Source organism: Mustela nigripes, chromosome X, assembly GCF_022355385.1.
Source record: "Mustela nigripes isolate SB6536 chromosome X, MUSNIG.SB6536, whole genome shotgun sequence".
In the NCBI taxonomy this organism is placed as follows: Eukaryota; Metazoa; Chordata; class Mammalia; order Carnivora; family Mustelidae; genus Mustela; species Mustela nigripes.
In genome coordinates this window covers 81,119,719-81,142,616 of record NC_081575.1, presented here as the reverse complement: position 1 = coordinate 81,142,616, position 22,898 = coordinate 81,119,719, and the positions used below count along the sequence as shown (strand labels likewise).

At 44.4% G+C, this 22,898-nt stretch overlaps 1 protein-coding gene across 4 annotated transcripts in view; it reads left to right on the top strand.

Moving 5' to 3' along the window:
* CLCN5 (chloride voltage-gated channel 5) overlaps nt 1–18,716 on the top strand; it is a 158,489-nt gene extending 139,773 nt beyond the window's left edge. For all 4 annotated transcript variants that reach the window (XM_059385861.1, XM_059385862.1, XM_059385863.1 and 1 more), the window contains 8 exons: nt 1,110–1,232; nt 2,102–2,308; nt 5,152–5,232; nt 5,675–6,217; nt 8,055–8,241; nt 9,644–10,042; nt 10,203–10,419; nt 11,691–18,716. In XM_059385861.1, the coding sequence (XP_059241844.1) occupies nt 1,110–1,232; nt 2,102–2,308; nt 5,152–5,232; nt 5,675–6,217; nt 8,055–8,241; nt 9,644–10,042; nt 10,203–10,419; nt 11,691–11,781 (1,848 nt within the window). In that variant the 3' untranslated portion in view covers nt 11,782–18,716. The remainder of the gene's footprint in view (nt 1–1,109; nt 1,233–2,101; nt 2,309–5,151; nt 5,233–5,674; nt 6,218–8,054; nt 8,242–9,643; nt 10,043–10,202; nt 10,420–11,690) is intronic.
* Nucleotides 18,717–22,898: the final 4,182 nt, after the last annotated feature.

Below are 22,898 nucleotides of genomic sequence, written 5' to 3'. Positions count from 1 at the left end.
TCCTCCCTAGCTACATTTGAAAGGCCAAGAGAGCAATTATCTATTCCTCTGAGGGACTAAAATAATGGAAAACTTGTGTCAAAGCTATAACTTAGGAGAAGGAAAAAAAAAAAAAAACAACCCTGAGCAGTTTGGCTCTCCTTGTCTAGGTCAGTGAATTATTTTAATAATGTTTTATATTTTAAGAAGTCAGAAGTACAGTGAGTTTTGTGTTTCATGTAATTTGAGTGAGTTTCAACTTCTACAGTTTTTATCAGTAAGCATGATCTCCTGATGTTCAAAATAGCTTTTTTTGGCCGGTGGGTTGGGGGGTGGGGAAGATGTAACTGTTTGCCAGCCCTTTGTGTTGGTGACTCCTTATTACTGGTCAAAATTAGATTTATTTTCTGGCAGAATTCATTAGCATAGAAGGACAGTCTCGAAAGTATATTCACTCCATTTTAAAAAGAGGGCTTGCTGTTTTATTTTTTGGGAGAGCTGGCATCTCGGTGGTTTTGTTTTATGGTCAGAGCCTGAAACTTTCTGCTCACATCTACTTGTTGCTGAGTCTGTGATAGCAGAATTCTCTCAAAGATGTGGTGGTTCTCTGCAGAACTTAATTAACTGTATTTTAAAGAAACCGCTCAGGAATTTTCGACACTATAACCTCCCGTGAGAATCTGACACCAAGGTAGGTAGAGCTGGTCTTCACTTCAAATGTGTAGCCAATAACAGAGCTGTCAAGATTCTTAATAAAATTGACATAAAATGAGACCTACTTGACCCTCAAACCCCCCCAGAGGGGGGCGGGGGAAAGGAACTTGAAAGCTTAAAGCTCTGTTGAACCGGAGTTTGCTTAGGGTTCTGTTCCTCCTCCTTGTCGATCCTCAGCAGCTGGCGTCAGTTTCCTTGGGAGGGAGCAAAGCCTCGCATTTTCGGTTCCAAGTGGGCTGACAGTGTTTCAGGGGTTGCTTTGCTGCCCATCTTGGAAGGAGCGTTTTGAGCGATGTGATACCGGTCTTTTTCCTCCCGAGCCCCTCTCCCGAAACCCTTTTCGGCAGCAGTGTTCCGTGCCTCACTGAGGCAGCCTGGGCTAAAACAAGCTTCTTCCCTTTTTTCCCCTGTTCTAGGGAGCCTTTGCCTACATAGTCAATTATTTCATGTATGTCCTCTGGGCTCTCCTATTTGCCTTCCTCGCCGTGTCTCTCGTCAAAGTGTTTGCACCTTATGCCTGTGGCTCCGGAATTCCTGAGGTGAGTCTTAAACGGTTTATAAACGGTTAACAGTAGTGAATCCTTCCTGGTTAAGAGCCTTTAATAGGTATTCCAGCGTATCCTGCAATTCGAATCTGAAACAGGATCAGACCCTGAGGAAATCTGGAGTCTCTCTAGGTCTTCCCTCAAGTCTCCCAGCCTGGGCCACCTGGACACGAAAAGGGGTGGGTTTCTAGCCTCCTTGCGGGTTCCTGGGGAATCAGGCCTCTTGAAAGCCACTCCCTGCTTCCTACCCAAGGAGATCAAGGGTGGACCCCACGTTTCTGGCCTGAAAAAGTACTGGCATTTTCAACTTTGTTTGAGCAGGAGAAATAAAACGATTTTGCTACATTTCCTATAGTATGACTAGGGCTGGAAGGTGGGGGGCGGAGGTGGCTGAAGTCCTGTTCCTGACTACTTTTGGCTTAGATTGCTTGACAGTGACCAAAACCACTGAGATTTGAGGTTACCCACATGACCTTGCCCCCTCTCTGTTTTCTGACCAAGTCATAGTTACAAATTTCTTTGGCAGAGAATCAAGGCTCTACTGGCCTGTAAGGATGTAAGTAAGGAAAACACCCTCCCACTCTGCCTCCCCTTCTCCAAATACACACACTCTCATGCTTGCAGTACTCTCTTGCCCAGCTAGCACATGGCTGGGGGGCGGGGGAAAGGAACTTGAAAGCTTAAAGAACAGTTCTTGCTTTCTTGGACTCCCAGGCTCCCTCCCAAATTGGGGTCATGTAGGTCAAACATTTATATGTCACTCATTTGAAAGGTGCAGTTTCCATAATGAGGTCCAGATTATTGCTTCCCAGCCTTGTTTACTTGCCTAGTCTATATTTAATCTCTCTGTGTTTGACCTGCAGATAAAAACTATCTTGAGCGGTTTTATTATTAGGGGCTATTTGGGTAAGTGGACCCTGATTATCAAAACCATCACATTGGTGCTGGCCGTGTCATCTGGCTTGAGCCTGGGCAAAGAGGGCCCCCTAGTGCACGTGGCTTGCTGCTGTGGGAACATCCTGTGCCATTGTTTCAACAAATATAGGAAGAATGAAGCCAAGCGCAGAGAGGTAATAACAGATGGCCTGAATTGTCTTTTTTTTGGTGAGCATAAGTGGTCTGATCTTAGGGATGAGGATTTAGGGACTCTACCAATATCAGTACAAATACCCTGTGACCCAATTGTTCCACTTCTAGGAATTTATCCTACAGACACCCCAAGCGTGTGTGGGAACCAAGGTATGTGTGTGGGGCTAGTCGGTGCAGCATTTGTGGATATCATGGTAAAACCAAATAGTCAACAATGTCCATCAACGGGACCGATCAAATAAACGATATTCTGGCCATACTGTAGAATACTAGGCAGTCCTTAAAAAAGATAGCCTTATGTATGTTGATGTGGATTGATGGCTACAGAAGATCATTAAATTTCAGAAGCCAGTTGTGGAATAACACATGTATAAAATAATTCAAGTACTGTTTTTTTTTTAAAGTATGTATATGTGTACCTAGAAGGAAAACGTCTGGAAAGTAGTTTTACTCCAAACTGTTGAAAACGTCCACTGGTGGTGACATTTCCCTGCTCACGGTGGTGAGTGGGAAAGTGAGGTGGTAGTGAGGGAGAAGTAAGGACTTTAAGAACTTCTAATACATATAACTCTACACAAGTTGTGCTGTTTTATTACAGAATAAGTTACAAAAATAAGAGATTTTTTTTAAAAGAAGTCATTTTTTTCCTGTGAAAGAATATAAGCCCTGCATATTTTCAGATACCAGCTTTTCCATCTTTTATTTCTACCTAACGCCATGCTAAATGAGTTTCTCCGTGTATAGGATCTCTCTCTCTGCCTTCTGCCTCCATCTGGCTAAATTAGTCCTGCCACAGCGTCTCCATAGCTGTTCTCATGTTCATGCAGTTCTTAATGTATATCGTTTTGCGGAGGAAGAACAGATTTTAGAAATGTTCCACATCATTGGTTACTTTTATCCTGCTATAATTAAGGATTTAAGGAAATAAAGTTTCTTGCTCTATTTTCTTTGAATTACACAGAAATCACATATGAAATGGGTCAAGGCCAACGTCATTTTATTATAATGGATTTTTCACAAAATTGCAACCTAGTGATTTATTCGGAAAACAAAACGAAGCAAAACAAACCATAAGGCCCAGAAGGAAACTCAGAGATGCTGAAATTTCAAATATGGAATACATTTAGATAGTTCAAGGGGGGAAGTTCCTGGCAGGAGAGGAAGGCTAGCAGGAAAGGGAGAGGGAAATCTGTGTCGATTGTTTAGCTACCGTCAGATGGTAGCGGGGCATAACGGCAGTGTGAAACCAGTAAGGTTGTTAGATGGGAGTAATGGACAACAGAAGCCGGAAGAGGTGAAATCCATTTGAGCTGGCCGGAGGAGAGCATTGATTCTTGCTGATTTTGCATGGGTTGGAGTGACTTTGAAACTATAGATGGCCGGTTACTTTCATGCCATAAAATTGGCATTTTTGCTCACAGTTCCTTGTAAAATGAGAGGGGAGTTCTGGGCTGTTTCTCTGTATAGATGGCATGTATTTCTCTAACTAGACTCATGAATATTTGCATCTTGAGTTCACTTCCTATTGTTTATTTAGACTTTCTAGTTATTTTTTCCTGTCCTCCTCACCATCGGCAGCAACCCTTTTGTGTCCCAGGGCCTTGGCAAAGTGGGCAGATGGTGGAGATTACAGATTTGAGAAGGAAGGGCATGGACAGACTCTACTCTGTCAGCAAAAACTTGTAGCAAACTAGCCATCATGTTTCTTTTTTTTTTTTTTCCTCATAATTCATCCTGAAAAGTCATTGAAATCCTCCTATTTGACTGTCCTCATCCTTTTTGGATGAAAGACAGTATATAGGCACGAATTTTGAAGTCCTACTGGGCTAGCCCCAAAGACCTCACTCCTTCCTTCCCTTCATTTTCCTGCGCCTTCCTGCATTCCCAGGGAAAGCTGCCCGTTTATTTTGCCAAGAACCATTTTATTCTGCAGAAACTCTTAATTTTTATTAAACTTTTTTCTAAAAGTTTCCATACTAACACAAATCACTTATCACTCCATGGCAACCAGAATCCAGTGAAAGGACTTTATCCTTCCATTAATTCTGGTGTGTTGGTTACACATTTTCCATGCGCATGAGTGTGTCTATGTACTGAGGTAGAGCTAAGTATCACTTGCTCTCTTTCTCTCCTTCCTTATTTCCCTCTGACAGCTTCTTCCCCTTCCTCTTCCTCTCCCACCTAGCCCTTTTCCTGGCCTCAGTGAAATACACTTAGGTCTTCTTTTCAAAATCTATCCCCTTGCTTCTCATTGCTTCAGTTTGCTCCCTATTTCTGTTTCCACTGGTCACTGGGGATGGAGTAGGGCACTGAGTAGGAAACCCCAACTGCCTATTGTATGAAGATTTGCAGCTCCTGAATGGCTGTGAGCCAGTTGTTACTTTGGTTTTATATCATTACAGCCATCTCTAAAATCTTACTTAGAAAAGCATTCCTTAATAAAGAAAGCACTATGTAAATATGTTACTGAAAATACTTCATTTAGGTGGTTAATAAGCCTACAGACTCAAAATCAGTTAATGAATCAAGAGTACCGGGTGTGAGGGGAATGATTCGGAATAAAGTCCATGCCTGGATTCATTATAGAGGAAAGACCCTCTACCTGTTCAAGCATTAGACCCTTGTGTTTGAAATGTAGCCCACAGCATTTGCTCTCTGAATAAGTAAATATGAATTAAACTTCATTTTTGATCCATTGGATATGGAGCATGTATAGTTGGTTTTTTAAAAATGTTTTCTAAACACTAACGTTCCCTTTTTAAAATGTGATTGTCAGTAGAAAGGTGTCATTATTCCAAGACTAATTCTGAGTTTTGGATTGTAGGTCTTGTCGGCAGCAGCAGCAGCAGGCGTATCTGTAGCCTTTGGGGCGCCTATCGGTGGAGTGTTATTCAGCCTAGAAGAGGTAACTACTTTTTTCTGTCTGTAGAATGTGTGTGTTGCTTTCATGTCAGGAATTCTGGCCCGTGTCTGTGGGACATTTAGACTGGAGGTGCTCCGCCCAGCTCACGTGTTACCATTTATTGTGTAACCAGAACTCTCTGGGTAGTTCTCTTGTCCTCAGCTCTCCTTCCTACAGCACTAACTGTTCACCTGAAACTGTTCTTTTTTTTTTTTTAAAGATTTTATTATTTATTTGAGACAGAGAGACAGAGAGAGAGCATGACAGTGGGGAGGGTCAGAGGGAGAAGCAGACTCCCCACTGAGCAGGGAGCCTGATACGGGACTCGATCCAGGGACCTGAACTGAAGGCAGATGACCAACTAACTGAGCCACCCAGACACCCCATACCTGAAACTGTTTCTGCATCCTGGTTTACGTTTGCTTTCTCACCCTCTTTCTTCTAGGTCAGCTACTATTTCCCCCTCAAAACACTGTGGCGCTCGTTCTTTGCTGCCTTGGTGGCAGCATTTACCCTACGTTCCATCAATCCCTTTGGCAACAGCCGCCTGGTTCTATTTTATGTGGAGTTTCACACCCCCTGGCATCTCTTTGAGCTTGTGCCCTTCATTCTGCTGGGCATATTTGGTGGTCTGTGGGGAGCTTTGTTTATCCGCACCAACATTGCCTGGTGTCGGAAGCGTAAGACCACTCAGCTGGGGAAGTACCCTGTTGTAGAGGTACTCGTTGTAACAGCCATCACTGCCATCCTGGCTTTCCCCAATGAATACACCCGCATGAGCACAAGTGAGCTTATTTCTGAGCTATTCAATGACTGTGGACTTCTGGACTCCTCCAAGCTCTGTGATTATGAGAACCGTTTCAACACAAGCAAGGGGGGTGAGCTGCCCGACAGACCGGCTGGTGTGGGAGTCTACAGTGCCATGTGGCAGCTGGCCTTGACACTCATACTGAAAATTGTCATCACTATATTCACCTTTGGCATGAAGGTGAGGAGATTTTTTCGCTACTCAGTGGGTAGATGTGTGGCTATGGGTTTGGGGGGCAAAGCCAAGACATCATACAATCTTCAAAGCTCATGTGGCACTTCCGGCTTCATGCAGCATTATCCCCCCACCTCAGAAGGCTCCCGCCAACATGTCCTCAGCTTCCTAGACAGTAGCACCTCTACCTAACATCATCCAAGCTGACTTTTAGGCCTCATGCAGACCTCAGTGATGAGATTTAAGAAGAAAGGTTTTTTTTTTTTCCTTTCTGGTGGAAAACAGATTTTGCCCCTAGAAAAGGAATGGTGAGATATTTGTTCACATGCCTATTGTATTAAAGCAATATCTGACCACCACATCTGTGGTCCTCATAGGGGGGCTTTAGAGTTTGCCAACAGAGCAAAACATCAAATTGAATCAAACGAGGTAGCCGTTATTCAACTGTTTTGACCACTAAAATGGCAGCGTCCCATGGTTCGGCCCAGTGACGCTCAATGTTTTCTTTACCGTTGTTATCAATGCCCAAGGATCAGGAACTTCACAGGTGATCCCAAGTTAATATTGCAACTGTCAAAAGCAGACATCAGGCCAGCATCTTTTATTTCCAGTATCTGTTATCATTGCCATGTTTCAGAAGAAATCAGAAAGGAACATTTGTTAAGGTATTTTCTTTCTCCTCCCTAGGTTATTTGTTTGTCTTGCCTCTGGCACCCAACTACCAAGTCAGTTCTCTCTCTTCTCTAGGGAAACGGAAGTTCAAACTGGGAGAGAAGATGTCGCAGCTCAGTTTAGGCAGTATTATAGTCTCTGAATATACACTCCGGAAAGTTTTACAGTGCTGCTTGAGGGATTTGTTTTTCCCTGTCATGGCTTTATTCTTTGATTTAAAGTGATAATGTTCAGACCATCCAACCCATCCAGATTCAAATGTATTTCACAATTGAACACAGGCTATTTAAAAATAATCTGCTGTTTCATTTTGTCCTTGTCATCATTTCTCTCCCTTCACACAGAACATTGAGAATTCACTGTAGATATCCTAAGAGTCAGGGAAATAGAGGGGGAGACAGCTGAGAGGGTCTTTTGGTGGTAGTGGCGGTGGGGTTGTTTTGTTTTGTTTGGATACTCACACAACCACAGTTACTTCTGCATTAAAAAATGTAAGCATTTCATCTTTCTTTATACTATTACAAAATAAAATGTGACCTTGTATACAATCCTTTTAATGTGACTAGTGGGTTAAGATTCAGTACATGGGAGTGGTTAGGAACACCGATTGTGTTTCATCCCTGGCACTGGTATTTACTGTAACTTGACCTTGGGTGAGTTGCTTCACCTCCCTGAACCTTGAGTTCTTTGTGATTGGGTAATCATGATTCCTGTCTCCCAGGGGTGGCTGTCCAGAACTGGGGGAATCCTGTCAGTTGAGTATCCAGCATAGAACGTGGTAGATGGTCAGTAGAGGGGAATTTTTGTTGCTGAGAATTCAGAATGGGGAAAATGTCTGCATATGTGAGAAATTCCATCTATTTTCCTTTTTCTTTGGGAAAGGCTTAATTTCTGCCCTCCAGTTCTATGTTGGTCTGGAGAGTTCAGGCTCTTGCCAGATGGACCCCTAAATCAGGGTAAGCTTCTTTGCAGTCGTACTTGCCTGCACGTCCAAGAGAACCTCTAGCCCCTGTAGCGTTACACATGTCTTTATGGCCACTTGCTAGCATAGTGCATAGTTAAATTGTCATTGGCCTGTTCGCTTCGCAGAGGGTCAGTCCTCTAGCCCTTAACGCATGCCAGGGGTGAGTGCATCATTCCTCCCTAAGCACCTGTTGCTTTCTCTTTGCAGATACCTTCTGGCCTGTTTATCCCCAGCATGGCTGTTGGTGCTATAGCGGGTCGACTTTTGGGAGTGGGAATGGAGCAGCTGGCTTATTACCACCACGACTGGGCCATCTTCAATAGCTGGTGTAGTCAGGGAGCAGATTGTATCACCCCTGGCCTTTATGCGATGGTTGGGGCTGCAGCCTGCTTAGGTGAGTAGTGTCTGCATTGACCTTGAAGAAGTTGACACCCAGGTGATGTAATAAAGAAGCATGATCTGAAACACGGTTCACTGCAGATTTTCTTAATGACCATTTCCTATTGGGTTTGCCATTTTTTCAAGTGCTTTAAGGAAGTATTCTTTATCATATAGCTTATTTTCCTCCCTTTGAGGAGCAATTTTACTCTCAAATTTCATCATACTAAGGAAATTATCAGAAACTTGGAGAAGGATATTCTGCCCAAGAATGTTCATTGCAGGATTATCTATGAGAGCAAGAAGTTGGAATCAACTTAAATATGCACAGAAAGGGACTGGTTAAGTGGATTATGGTCTATATAACTGGGTAATATTATACTATGTGTCTGTTAGGGGCGCCTGGGTGGCTCAGTGGGTTAAGCTTCTGCCTTCAGCTCAGATCATGATCTCAGGGTCCTGGGATCGAGCCCCACGTCAGGCTCTCTGCTCAGCGGGGAGCCTACTTCCCCATCTGTCTTCCTACCTCTCTGCCTACTTATGATTTCTCTCTCCGTCAAATAAATAAGTAAATAAAATCTTTACTATGTAGCTATTAAATGTGATCCTAATATTTAATATTTTTAATATTAAATAAATTTTTGTTAATACACAAGATGTTCCTGACATAAAGTGGGGGGCGGCATGGTGGGAAGTTAAATGTGTAATATGAGCTCACTTACATAAAAACGTGTATTTTTACATCATGAAAAACTTACAGAAGTCATTCAGAATTTTTACTCTGCTTATTTTAGGGAGTGAGCTTATGGATAATGACTTTTATAGACTTACTTTTTTTTTTTTAAAGATTTTACGTATTTATTTTGAGACAGTGAGAGGGAGAGCACAAGCTGGGTGGGGGGAAAGGCAGAGGGAGAAGCAGGCTCCCTGCTGATCAGGGAGTCCAACTGAGGGCTCGATTCCAGGACCCTGGGATCATGACCTGAATCAAAGGCAGATGCTTAACCGACTGAGCCATCCAGGTGCCCCGTCTTCTATTGACTTTTAAAAAGTGTTTTCTGACTTTTCCACAAGAGCCTGTATGTTCCAGAGAACCTCTCCTCTCAGTACTGTTACACAAATTGTGGATATCTTTTGCAGTGACCTTTATAATTAGGGGGGAGAAAGCAGTGCACGAATAAGAAACAAAAGGAGAAAAATGTAGAAGGCTTCTAGGATGTTCGTAGATACTATTTTGAGAAATGTAACTCATGTCCATTATAAACTTGCTTTAATGCAGTTGCATTTAACAGGGGAGACCTCTTTTTAGCAGTGTTTCTGGCAAGTAAGCTGTCCCTGGATGGGGGTCTGTCACAGGCCCTTACCTGGCATGAATGAACTGTTCCTGTTTTCAGTGGCCCATGTCTGTTTCTTTGCAGGTGGGGTGACGCGGATGACCGTTTCTCTCGTTGTCATAATGTTTGAACTAACTGGGGGCTTGGAGTACATTGTGCCTCTGATGGCTGCAGCCATGACAAGCAAGTGGGTGGCAGACGCTCTTGGGCGGGAAGGCATCTATGATGCCCACATTCGTCTCAACGGTTACCCCTTTCTTGAAGCCAAAGAAGAGTTTGCCCATAAGACCCTGGCAATGGATGTGATGAAACCCCGGAGAAATGATCCTTTATTGACTGTCCTTACTCAGGACAGTATGACTGTGGAAGATGTAGAGACTATCATCAGTGAAACCACTTACAGTGGCTTCCCAGTGGTGGTGTCCCGGGAGTCCCAAAGACTTGTGGGTTTTGTTCTCCGAAGGGATCTCATTATTTCAATTGGTAAGGATTTCAGAAAGAGGATCATGAGATCCATAGTGGAAATAAATAAATACATGCACAAAGGGTGGGGAGACAGAGGGAGGATGGGATGAATTAGGGGCCATCAAGATAGAAGGAGCACCTCCATTTTCAACTTTTGTCCCCCCTACTTCTCAAATAGAAAATGCACGGAAGAAACAGGATGGGGTTGTGAGCACGTCCATCATTTATTTCACCGAGCATTCTCCTCCCATGCCGCCCTATACCCCGCCCACCCTGAAACTCCGGAACATCCTGGATCTCAGCCCCTTCACTGTGACCGACCTCACCCCCATGGAGATTGTCGTGGACATCTTCCGCAAGCTGGGACTGCGGCAGTGCCTGGTTACGCACAACGGGTGAGAGCAGCCTGGGGGAGGCACATTGGATTGTGGGAGGAAGGAGACTGTAGAGAGAGAAAGAGAGAAGAACCCAATTCATTTGACCCTCAGTAGCACTTACAGGCCCTCCTGAAGCTCCGCGATGAAGATGGATGTGTTTCTTTTATCATCGTCATGAATGGAAAAGGGGTTTGGGGGAAAAAGTGTTTTTGAGAGATGGGAACTACTGGCTGCACATTATAAATAATGTAGTCCCTTCCCCGCAAAGGAAACAGCTGTGTCCTTTTGAACAGACAGCACTGAAGTTATGATGGTATTAGGTAGTATATGTATATATAGTATTGGTCCTTTGAGTACCTTTATTTTTCTTATTTGAAGATGAGAGAAGCAAGTTTCTGTGAGGTTTGAAGATCTGCACAAGGGCCCCCTGTTAATATACAGTAGAGAGGTAGGCTTTAAACACAAGTCTTCTGACTCTCAAGACCAAGGCTCAGTCTTTCTGGGACATTTCCTTATTTTTAGTTAATTAAAAAAAACTTTTTTTTCAGTCCCCCCCACCCCGGGACATTTGTCATGCAATAAAGGAAGCCCTGCTATTTTTATTGGAAAACAAGGGAGGTGGTGGAGGAGGGTGGATTGATTTTTCTAAGCATGCTATGTTAATCCAGCAATTATATAAGAATTTCACTCTGTATGATTTCTAAATGTTGTAACAGATGTCTTGCAGGATTTGAATCAGCAGGGGGATTTTCCCTAACTGATTCATTCAACACTTACTGAATCCCCTATTTCATGCAAGAAGGTATTCTGCTAGATGCCGAGGAGGCACAAAAAAGGCCCTTCTCCCCGCTCAAGGAGTGTGCGATGTCCTAGGGAATCTGAGAACACATGAACCCGTATCACATGACAGCAGATGGGACAAGAGTGTAGGTCAGGCTGTTGCTGCCAGGAGGACACAGGCATTGCCATCCTGCAGATCAGGGAGGCATTCTGGAAGAGGAGCGTGTGAACCGGGTAGCAAATGAGAAGATTCAGATATGTAGGGAATATTTAAGCCACAAGAGATAGCAGGATGTGAGACCGGAAGTAGAAATGCTGGCAGCCTGTCTGGGGACCCAAGTGCAGTCCCATTGGCCAGGTGCATGTAACCTAGTCCTGTGAGTGCCTCATGCTGTAAGCCCGGACGGTGTTGAAGACAGAGTTGCAAAGGACTGGGGTGGAAGGGTGTCCCCTCAGAGAATGTTAACCCCTGATTTATTTTTGTTTTGTTGTCTCGTTTTGTCTTGCAGGCGGTTGCTCGGAATCATTACCAAAAAGGATGTGTTAAAGCATATAGCACAGATGGCGAACCAAGATCCTGACTCCATTCTCTTCAACTAGAATCACAGGGTTGTGCTGGATATAAAACAGGAAGGACATTGCAGACCATGGATGTATTTTGTTAACTGGGTACCCAAAACACATTTCCCGTATTTGGAGGGTGAAGTTATATTATTAGTGTGTGTTGTCCCTTTCCTCTAAGTTAACCAGTTGCACTACATAATCTCTGGAATTTAATCTTCTCTTTAGGAGAAAATACAGTTAGGCATCTGTGATATTGCATTAGGAAGATTTTATGAAAGAGTCAACGAGATTGCTCTGGTTTCATTCTTTTTAATTTTTTTAAAATTTAAAACATAATTGTTAGCCAATATGCAATCACTGAAAACTATGCAAGAAAAATTCCAACCGTCCTGACCTATAGCCTGCAGGAAACTCATGAAAAAGTCACTTTTTTTGGACTCTGTCGTTGGTGGAAGATGAAGTGTAAGCTAAGGGGCTTTGCTTTTCCAACCACAGAAAGGAAAGCCAGAAGGAAAATAGTAATGGTGTTTTCCAGACTGTGAAAATTCAGTTCAAATGTTATCTTGTTCCTGTTACAATACTTAGCATTATTAGTTTGTGTGTGTGTATGTGTATGTTAATTTTAATATCTGATTATAAGACAATGCTGCTTTGGTTAACCTTCTCTAAACGAATTTAGAGAGGTTGACTTTTATAGCTTGCTTGTTCCTGGTACTCTTTTGAAGTGCACAAAGATAAGTCATGGAACTTTCTCCTTGTCTGCAAAAAGGGTAATTTTCCAGATGGTATCTGTTAGCCAGTAGACAAGGACTTTGTCATGAATTTGTTAGTAGCAAGGAATGATTTCTTCGGCTTCCTTGGAATGAATGATTAGTAAAGTTCTAAGCAAAATCAATGACTAGGAATTTCACATTTTCTTGTGAGGTCCTGACTCATTCTCTTAGCCAGATGCCGCTTCCATGAGTGATGGTGCTTTAGGCTTCTGGAATATGTAAGAATAGTAAAGGGAATCACTTCGAGACTGCGTGCTGATAAACCAGGGAAGATCCTGAGCTGAATCTGCATACTCATGCATTCCTTTGTGAAGACCACCAGTACTAAAATAGCTGGGGGCTCATGCCTCCTCCCAGTGTTAAGTGCATAACACAGGCCAGTGTTGTCCCTGTGAACATGAATTTAGGCTTGGGGTACATTCAAATCTATTTGAGGCATTGGAATTAGGATAGGCAGCTGCGACTCCCTTGAGGCTCCTTAGAATTCTAAGTAAAACGCAGAGCTATCCTAAGACCCAGGGGTGTGGACAAGGCCTGGTGACACCAAAGGTGCTTGTTTATCCAATTGCAAAGGTGCCTGTCTCAATTTTCTACCACCTTTATTGCAGTAGAAAACATCACACTGTAGGGACACCTGGTGGAATCACAGAGCCACCATCATCGCCATCATTCCGACCGACGCCCTGTTTCATTTTCTGTTGTTTTCCCCATGTGCAGCTGCCCCCGCTACCAACCCTGTGTTCCCCTCCATTCTTTTCTCCTCCCACTCCTCAGTCCCCAGTCCTCTCTTTGGGATTGGGCGCCATGCCTGGTTAATCATTCCTCTCTCAAGGAAGAACTCCCAGGGATAGTTAAATTGTAAACTGGGGCTCAGCAACCTTCTGGCATGGGGACCCGAGGTAGCGCACAGCCGCCTGCTTTGCTCTCTAGCGCATTTGCTGCCACCATGCCTCCTTCCCTCTCTGTGCCGATGCCCAGGGCCCGCAGTAGCGGAACTCAACTGCCAGGGCTGTGAGTTCAGCCTTTCCTGTTCTGCAGGTCCGTCCCTGCACTGTGCACCATCCGTCCAGCCTAGAACCAGCAGTCACTCAGCCCAGCCTCCCCTTCCCTCCACCTCCCCTTCCCCAACACCTCAGGGTTCCTCATTTTAAAAGTTGCTGAACCCTGAATCTAGGATTTTTTTTTTTTAACCCCTAGTTCTTTCCAAAATCTGAAATTCTTTTATTGCCCAGACCTGGGTAGCTAAGGCTTGTATTGATTTTTATCTTTCAGCTGTCAAGGCACTCACCAGAGTTTTGCTTCGTTTCTTCTTTTTTTTAAAGTATATCATGCTAACATTTTAGAGAAAGAGAAAAAAACTCTTTAGGTTATCTTCTGTTATAGTCATGACTTAGTCCCTTTATGTCTTCTGTCCCTTTCATGCCACTGATTTCCTCATCTGAGATGAGGCCGTGGGCTAAACCGCCCCTGTGTATTGTGCAGAAGTCATTCTTATCTGTATATTTCTGGTTCACTACCTATCTTTTCTTATTAGCTGTCCAGCTGAAGTTTGCAAAACAGGAAGCATTAGTATTTCTGGTATTTGATGAGACAAAGGTTTGGTCGCATTTCATAGTGCAGCAGTGCTATGGAGGGCGTCTGAGTTTGCCTTTGTGTTTCTTCTAGGGTCTGTTTTTGATTTCAGACAGATGAGCCAGTGTTAAGGTGCTACTTCAGAGAATTAATTCGAGAAATCAGATAACACTGTGCCAAGGTATAGGTATACTTTCTAGATGCTAAGCACCGATTGGCCCTCCAGAGAATAATATCCTTTTGATACCTCACTCCTGATAAATCTCATTCATTAACCTCAGCTTCTCAGGAATCCTTGTAACACATAGGCTAGAAGTAGCTATAGTGTACGGTATTCATTATATGTCCAGTCCTATGGTTTGGCTCAAAGGTTGGCTAATTGTGGCTAGAGCTCTCTGCTAGACTGTTAGCTCTGCACCTCACACTCAAGGGTTTCTTGTCTTCAGGCAAAGGAAAATGCTTTCTGCCATTGCAAAGTCAGCAGTTGGACCGACTTTACCAACAAACAAAGCTGATACAGGGAGGGAGGCCTCTCTGTAGCCTCAAGTGGCCACATACCTCAATGGCAAAAGACTAGATGATCTGTGATTTAAAAATTAATTTGAATTGAGACGAGTGTGTTTGGGCGTAAAGAAAAGAAAATTGCCCAACACAAGGGAAGGCTCTACAAAGGAATGCCAGTAAGTGCTTCAGGGGAGAGGATTTTCCGAGGAGAAAGATCTGAAAGATTCTTTTCAGTCATGAAAAGAATGGAGGTTGGTAGGTTTGTAGAAGTCTAGCTGCTATACTTTATAGAGTCAGATATTCAGTGTAAGGAATTACAGAGGCCCAAACCGTTAATGCATGGTTAGACCACTGGAAGGGGGAAGCAAGGGACAGAAAATGCAAACTAATGGCCACTTTCAAGGTCATTTCTATTCGGATGTTTGTTCAGACACTCTCCTCTTTTCTGGCCCCAGCTTCCTTCTGGCTTGGGCCAGCTGTGGAATAGAGGTGGTATAATCCACAGAATTGATATCCTCTGGTGGATAATCTGACATTGATGACACTTTGGATTTGCCAGCTGGCAGAGCAGACGATTAATTTGCTGATTGAACAGCACAGCAGCTCAGTTTTGGCATTAGAGGCTGAATCTGAAGCCCTTACTGGAAGAGCAGAGCACAACAGAAATTTCTGTAGCAAGTCTCCATTTCCATTGGAATGTGAGAAAGATAAAGTAATGGGGATTTAGTGTGGTTTAAGACTGTGAAGTAATTCTTACCCATGATCTTTTTCTTTAAAGGTGGAGAGGGGGAGAGAGAAAGAGAATCTTAAGCAGGCCCCATGCCTAGCCTTGAGCCCAACGCAGGGCTCAATCTCAAAACCCCTTACAACCCCGAGATCTTTACCTGAGCTGAAATCAAGAGTCAGAGCTTAACCGACTGAGCCACCCAGGCGCCCCTTAACCATGATGTTAGGAGCTCGTTCAGGTGTGGGGGGAGCAAATATAAAAACTTGTCATGCAGCAGAGTCCCATCATGCAGAGTAATCGAGCATGTTATACGTTTTAAGTATTTGCATCGCCTGTCCCGGGTCGGTCTCTATCTTGGTTTGTTTTGTGAGGTGATGAGGAGGATGGTGAACTTGTTTATCCCGCAGTATCTTTTTATTTTAATTATGAGGAGTGCAATTTTTGAAGTCTGAGTTTTTAATGATGATAGTGAAGACAATATTGAGAATCTGAAATAACCAGTGTGTTTTATATTGCCAAAGTGCTTGCTGAGGACTGTCCGTCCACATCGCCACCAATAAATTCAGGGAAGGCAGGAGGACCTTTTTTCAGGGTAGTACACAGAGTATTGAGCTCTTGAAAACCCTGAGAAAAACTAGAGCTTTAGAAAGGAAATGGGAAGTAGGATATTCAGTTCTTTAAAAAAAAAAAAAAAAAAGTCTAAATATGTGGCCTGAACTTAAGTGTCCTAAAACCTTGATTTTTTTTTTTTTTTTAACCGCCTCTGGGTTTGCCTGGACTCCCTCTGGAGAGAGAATTGGAAGATGCGGCAGTGGAAAACCCCTAGTAAAAAAGTATATGAGTTGTTGCAAGATGGTGGTAGGAAGGCCGTCCTACACCCCAAGCCATACAATCGGGCCTTTATAAACTGTTTGTTCATGTGCCTGGGTAGAGAACAAGTCAAGTAGTCTTTCAGAGACCAGGCTTTGCAAGTAGAGGAGAGGCTCTGAGCCATGTTTTGCTGGAGGCAGTCTGCTTGGATGGGGAGGGCTAACCTGAGACCAGACATCTGCTCAGGAAGGGGGCCGGTGACAACATGCCATTGCCTAAATGAGAAGCTTTAGGTAGACCGTATTAAATTTTGATAGCAAGACATTTAAAAAAAAATCTATATTGTAGCCTCCCGAGAATGTATTTCTTGTGTATTAAAAAGAAAAACAGAGAGGGCTTCTCGGATCAGAGCTCAGGGAGCCGTGTAAACTTGCAGGGAAATTAATGTAGTGGTCCCCGGGCGACCCTTTGCTCTGCCTCAGTTTTGGTCGTTCACTCCAAGGAGAGAAGTTCTTGGAATAGTAGGTCTTAGCAACTTCACGTTACTCCACAAATGTTTGCTGGCCACGGTCTCACTTCTGAACATCTGGATCCGGGCAAAGTTTTGAAGCGATGTAGGGAACAGAATTGATTTTTCCACTGTGTAGTCCGATTTTGCCAACTCACCCAAGAAAGAAAGTCTGTGATGTGCAGAGTTTGTGTTTCTTGGATGGGACCCCGCAGGTCCCCCTGCCCAGTCCCACAGTCATAAATTCCTACCTCTCAGTTCCTGCCAAAGGGTCTTCAGCCTCTGTGTGCACTCACTAAATGAATGCCTTGCTTAAAGTTTGGCCTCTTTAAAAGCAGAAACAGCATACGATGGTGTAAAAATAGGAGGGTTTAGAAAAAGCGATCTCTGCCTCTCTTTCTCTTTCCTCTTCCTCCCCCCTCTTTTTTTCCCTCGGTTACCCCTCTCCCTATCCCTGATTCATTTTTTTCTCAGTTGTTAACAAGCATGTTGTTTTGAATGTGGACCTTGGGGAAGGGACGGCGTCATTCTCAGGACAGAGAATGGAGGACACTTCTGAGCTGCTGGACCACATGGGGTTCTGCTCTACTGTCGGGGCCAAAGCCAGGGCTGTTTCTTGAGAGCATTAAGGGTTTTAGCGTCTCAAGGCAGACATATGAAGAATTCATTGCTAAACCTGATTTTCTACTAGTCCAAATCTGTTGAAAGTCAGAGACGGCCTAGGATTTGGTGAGTGAAATGCCATCTGGCAACATGGGGACAAGGGGGTGGCCTGAGATGGTTTCATCAGGGTGGGAATGATCAGTCTGGTCACATTGGGTATGACCTCAGAACACACGGTCCTTCAAGAGTGCTCATTTTCCCTTCTCTGTTTTACTGTGGCCCCTTCCTCCCTCCCTTCTCGCCCTTTGCCCTGCCTTTTCAGTACTCAGCTTTTAAATAAATATGTACATTTTTATTATATACTTGGTCCTTTGGGACTATGTAATGGTTAAGAAGTGATTTCATTCTAGATTTAAAAATCCGACGTGTGTAGTATTTTGTTCTCTTAAACTGTCTTTTGGAGCTATGCTGCTAACCCGGTACAGGCCAGAAAGGAGTTGGGCCTGCCAGATAGCACCCTGGTCATGTCACCTAAGGATGACATTGATGTTGCTACGGTGACTCTTCTCTGTTTGACCAAGGCCAGCCTCCTGCTCTTACCTCTCTAATTCACCCCTGGCTCCGGGAGAATTGCTACCCACTGGGTGAGCCGGTGAGGCCAGGAGGATCAGAAAAACCGGTTTCCAGCCCACGGGCCCCTCTCTGAATTCTCCATAATACGCTCATTTGTAAGGCCGGCTCCCTACCACAGTAGCCAAAGAAAACCCGTCTGACTCGACATTTTAGGTCCTCAGCGTTGGTAAAGGTCCCTCTGAAGCTAACGCACAGACAGCAGCAGCAGCCAGGCATGTACAGAAGCTAGCATCAGCCAAAGCTCATACAGCCCGAGTTGCATAGGGAGCTTGGTGCCGAGCTGTTCTGAGCGATTGTTTATTCGAGTACTGCCAAGCCTTACGTCACGCTTTCTTAGCTTTGTTCTAGCTTGTAGAGGGGTTGGTCCCCGTTCATAGGCACAGCCTGTACCAAAGCTGTGGCTTACTGCTTGCTTCATTTCGCTTCCTGGTCATGCATAGCAACATAGTCTAAAAAGGAAGACATGGGCTGGGGAGTTAGGAGACCTGGTTTCTATTCCCTATGCTTCTACTAACTAGCCTTGAGATCTTAACCGCTCTGTGCCTCAGTGTTCCCATCGGCAAAATGGGGATAGCGTTAATTGCCCTACCTACCTCACAGGGTTGTTGTGAGGATAAACCAAGACAATGAATGGAAAGTACTTTGACAAGTAAGTGCTATGCAAACTGTAAGAGATGGAAACAATCACGTTAAAGGCAATGGAATGGACACTGGCAGAAGGGTTAAGGGGCTCATCCAGCCCTTTCTCTGTGTGGCATAAACCCGGGTCGCCATTGCTTTATACATTTTCACCTAGCACAGATTTGTAATTATGCATGTAATAAAGCACAGCCTTATCCTACCTGGTGTCTGGTGTGTGCTTGAAACCCCCAAGGTTTCTAACTACTGATCCCTGATCGTAGCAGCGTGGCGGCAGGGTGGGGGGGAGGGGAGGATTGAGGGAGGATGGTATAAAAGGGACCTGCAAACACCTACTGGGAGGCTCGCTTCTTAAAAATGATTTATTAGGTGCTTAATTATTTTTACAAGTATGGGTTAAGTAATACCTTTTTATCATAAGGAGACAAACGAGGGGCAGCTTGCTCTTCCAAGACTCCAGATACCTCGTTCCTTCTGCCTCCTTAAACATTCCCATCTCATAGGTTGGTGATACTTTCTTGATGACATGAGGATTAACTGGGAGCTGGATTTTATTTTTCTCTCTCTTTTTGAGCTCTTAATGGTGTCAGATGATGGGCTTTGACGGGCCTCTTGCCTACAGTCACTCCTTACTAGGAGCGGGGTGGGTGATTGAAATGGGCCTCTGGTGGAAAGGAAGGTTAGTAGCAAGCACCCTCTTCATGGTGTCTTGAGATTAAAATATCTCCTGTGAAAAACCCTCTGAAGTGACCAAGGAGGGGGACTCTTTGGGGAGGTGGTCGAATATGCAGACATTTCCTTTTCACACTTCCATGGAACATGGTAAACAAAGGAAAGCCAGACTTCGGATTCAGTAATACCTTTTCCTGCATGTGACTCGTCCCTCCCCTTTCTGTTAGCCAGACTCCGAAGAAGGCAGTTTACCGTGTTTCCAACTTTTTGTTGCAGAGTTTCTCCAGTGGGTATCCTTTCGCATTTACAATGGCATTGCCTTGCTGCTACCAAGAACTTGAAGGCCGTTGGCCTACTTGGTATCATCTTAGGAAGGACACCTCTATATAAAGATAACTCCCTCATAAGCCTGAAATTCCACAAAGAAATTTGAGTTTCTGATGTTATTTCTCATTTTACGGGATCCCTTCCACACTATTACCATCCCTGCCTCTAATCTAAATACCTCTTGAGAAAAAAAGCAATACATCTAGGCGTTCCTGCCAATCAACAACTTACTGGGAATTAGAGTGTCATGTCTGATCACTGTGGGGCTCAGATAAAAGTGGCTTTGATGGAGTATGACATACAGATGAATCCATCACCTAGTACCAAAGAGGCCCAGAGAAACACCTGGAAATGACCACCAGATGTCAGTGCAATCATTAAAATATTGACGTAACTACACTTTGGTCAAAAGAGAACCTCGTGTCAGAGGGCAGGTGAGGCAAGATGGGTGACGTCATCATACACAGCTAGATGGTGGGAGTACAAAATTCAGTAACAAGGTGTCTAGCAGATGTTCTCTTTTTAATGTGTCTAAGAAACTTGATGCTTTTGTTATTATTCAATTGATCACGTGGCAGCCCCTACCTTTAAGGAGTTCCTCGTCCTTTCACTGCAAAGTTGTAGCTGCTTTTTCAAAGCAGTGTCCTAGGTAAAAGGGAGGGAAGGAGGACCCCAGTTCCTCCCTCACTAGGATGACCTGATACTGGATGATTAGGACACATCTGATGATGGGGTGGTGGTGTTCATAATTACCCAGAGAAACAGGTGTAGACTGGAATTACTGCATGTGTCTTAGCTGGGCTGCACTATAACAAATTATCCTAGACCAGGTGCTTAGAAACAACAGAAAGTTATTTCCCACAGTTCTGGAGGCTGGAAGTCCAAGCTGGCATGGTTGGTCCTGCTGAGAGCCCTCCCCCAGGTCACAGGCTAGCCACTTCTCACTGTATCCTCCCATGGTGGAAAGAGAGCTAGAGAGTTCTCTGAGGTCCCTTTCATAAGGGCACTCATCCTGGCCATGAGGGCCCCATTCTTCTGACCTCATCACCTCCTAAAGACCCCAACCTCAAAGACCATCACAGTGGGAATTAGGATTTCAACAGATATTTTGGGGAGGCATGCAAACATTCTGTTCCCACACCAGGCAAAGCAAGAAGTGTAGTTTCTCTCTTCCTCAGGGATCTCCAGCTCTTGGCCTTTGGACTCCATCTAGCTCCAGGTCTCCAAGGCTCCTTCCCTAGGAGCTCAGACTCTGCCTTTCTCTTGAACTTCCAAGGCCCCTCTCCGGGCCTCTCTTCCCTCCTTCGTGATAAGCAATCTCATCTTAATTGCTATGGGATGTGAGGTAAGAGAGGTATTTGAACAACCATAGGTAAAGAAAAGTCTTGCTCTCAAAAATAATAGTAGGACTCTGGGCAGAGAGCAACATTCAGGGGAGAAAAAAGACATTTTTGGCCTCTGACTCCCCTTAGGCCTCCTTAAACTGTGGAGTTGAAGAGTTCACTCTCTATGCATTACCCACTACTGGTGTCTCTCAGTAGACATTTTAGGATCTTGAGTCAGGAGGCTGCAGATAGGTGAGAAGACAGAAGGGAAGAAGCATAGGGTTTGGAGCCAGAGGACCTAGACTCAAGGCTTTTTGCAGGGGGAATTGCTGTGTTTCTCATTCAAACAAAACTTGGGATCTCCACAATGGGCCCTGAAGGAAGGGTCTCCTCTTGAGAATGGGCTTCTGGATCTCACAGCATGGCTTCGAGTTCCACAGGATTCTCCTTATCGTTGAGCCCATTTTTCCAGTCATCTCACTGGCCTGGGGGTGGCAGGGGGAGCTTGGGAGACCACTACTCTCTAAAGACTCCGGCCTGGAGTGTGCCTCTATAGCACAGCTGAGAGGGAGGTAGAATTTTTCATCTAAAAACCTGGGGAAAATAAAAGGGAGCCCACGTGGCATGCAACAGAATCATCTGAAAGAGGTCTTAAAATACAGATTCCTGGAGGTTTGGTGCTAAATTTTGGACCGGTATTTGGAAAACCATACAGGAGTGTTACAGGCTTCACTCACCCCCTGTCCCCACACCCTGAAGCCTTATCGACCTCCTACATGGTCGGCCCCGACTTAGCACCACCTGGGAGAACTCACTGTCCTGGTCCTTCCCTCCTGTGTCCCAAGTAGCAGGTATAGGGCCTGGCACAGTGTGGGCCCTCTGACAATACGGTACTGGTGGGACAGCTGTTTGTGTAAAGCTTGCCTTTTTTAGCTCCTGTTTCCTGCCTGAAGACATGTCTCTTCTCCAGACGTACACCACGTTCCAGGGACACAGCACTTACCCACCCACAAGCAATTCTTCTAGCTGAGTTTATAAATCACGACCTAATAATCACCAACTCATACAACCCTTGGGAAGTGATGGAGGGCATGTTTATTTCAGGCTCTCATGTTTATTCATGCTACTCATTTGGCTCATGATATGACTTCTCTTAACCTCAGGAACCTCATCTGTAAAGTAGGAATGATGAGCAAAACTGCCTCGTTGGATCGTTGAGATGAATTGAAACTGGGTATAAAAACTGGGCTTTACAAGTTGGCTATACAAACACTGTTTGTTGTTCAATTGTCATGACGGCTAAAAAACACATGAGAACGGTCAGTGTTTATTGGGCACCACTAGGCACTAAGGATTCAATGAAAGAAAAGACAGGCCCATTCCCTAGATGGCAATCCAAATCACAGTCCATTTAGAATGCCATAAACCAGAAGGCTATTCAGTGATGAAATACTTTTTTCCAAGCCCAGTTATCTATGGGATTGTCAGCCTCTCCTGCATGCATTAGCAGAATCTTGGCACCTCCTTGCCCACCAAAATATTTCTTGATTAGTTTTGCTTCTGAAACTCTGGAATATCACATTAAATCAGGATATCCCAGGTACACTCAAACCAATCTGTCAGCTCTGGTTCTCAAGGAGGATACACCCACTTCATTCCTTGTGGCTCCAACTCCCACTTAGCCACATCTGAAGCCGGCAAAGCCACCTGGGAGAACTGTTCCTCCTCCCAGATACCACCCAGCCTGATAAAGCCAACTGTACCTCTTTCCTCCTTGCCTGTCCTCCTCTTTATAGTTCCAATTACGAAACAAAAACTCCATTGTATATGGATGAATACCAACAGATATGGTTGTGTGTATGTGGAAAGTGGAGGATTGTCTACACTAGCAACAATATACTGGAGCTGCTTTATTACACAAATACCCTTGAACTACACAACAACCCCCAACCCCCCGACACAGGCAAAATATGAGGAAACAAAGATGAAGACTCTGTTGGGATTTGTTTACTATCTCAGAGGCAGGAAGGGTTGGAACAAAAACTGGAGCTCAAGTCCAA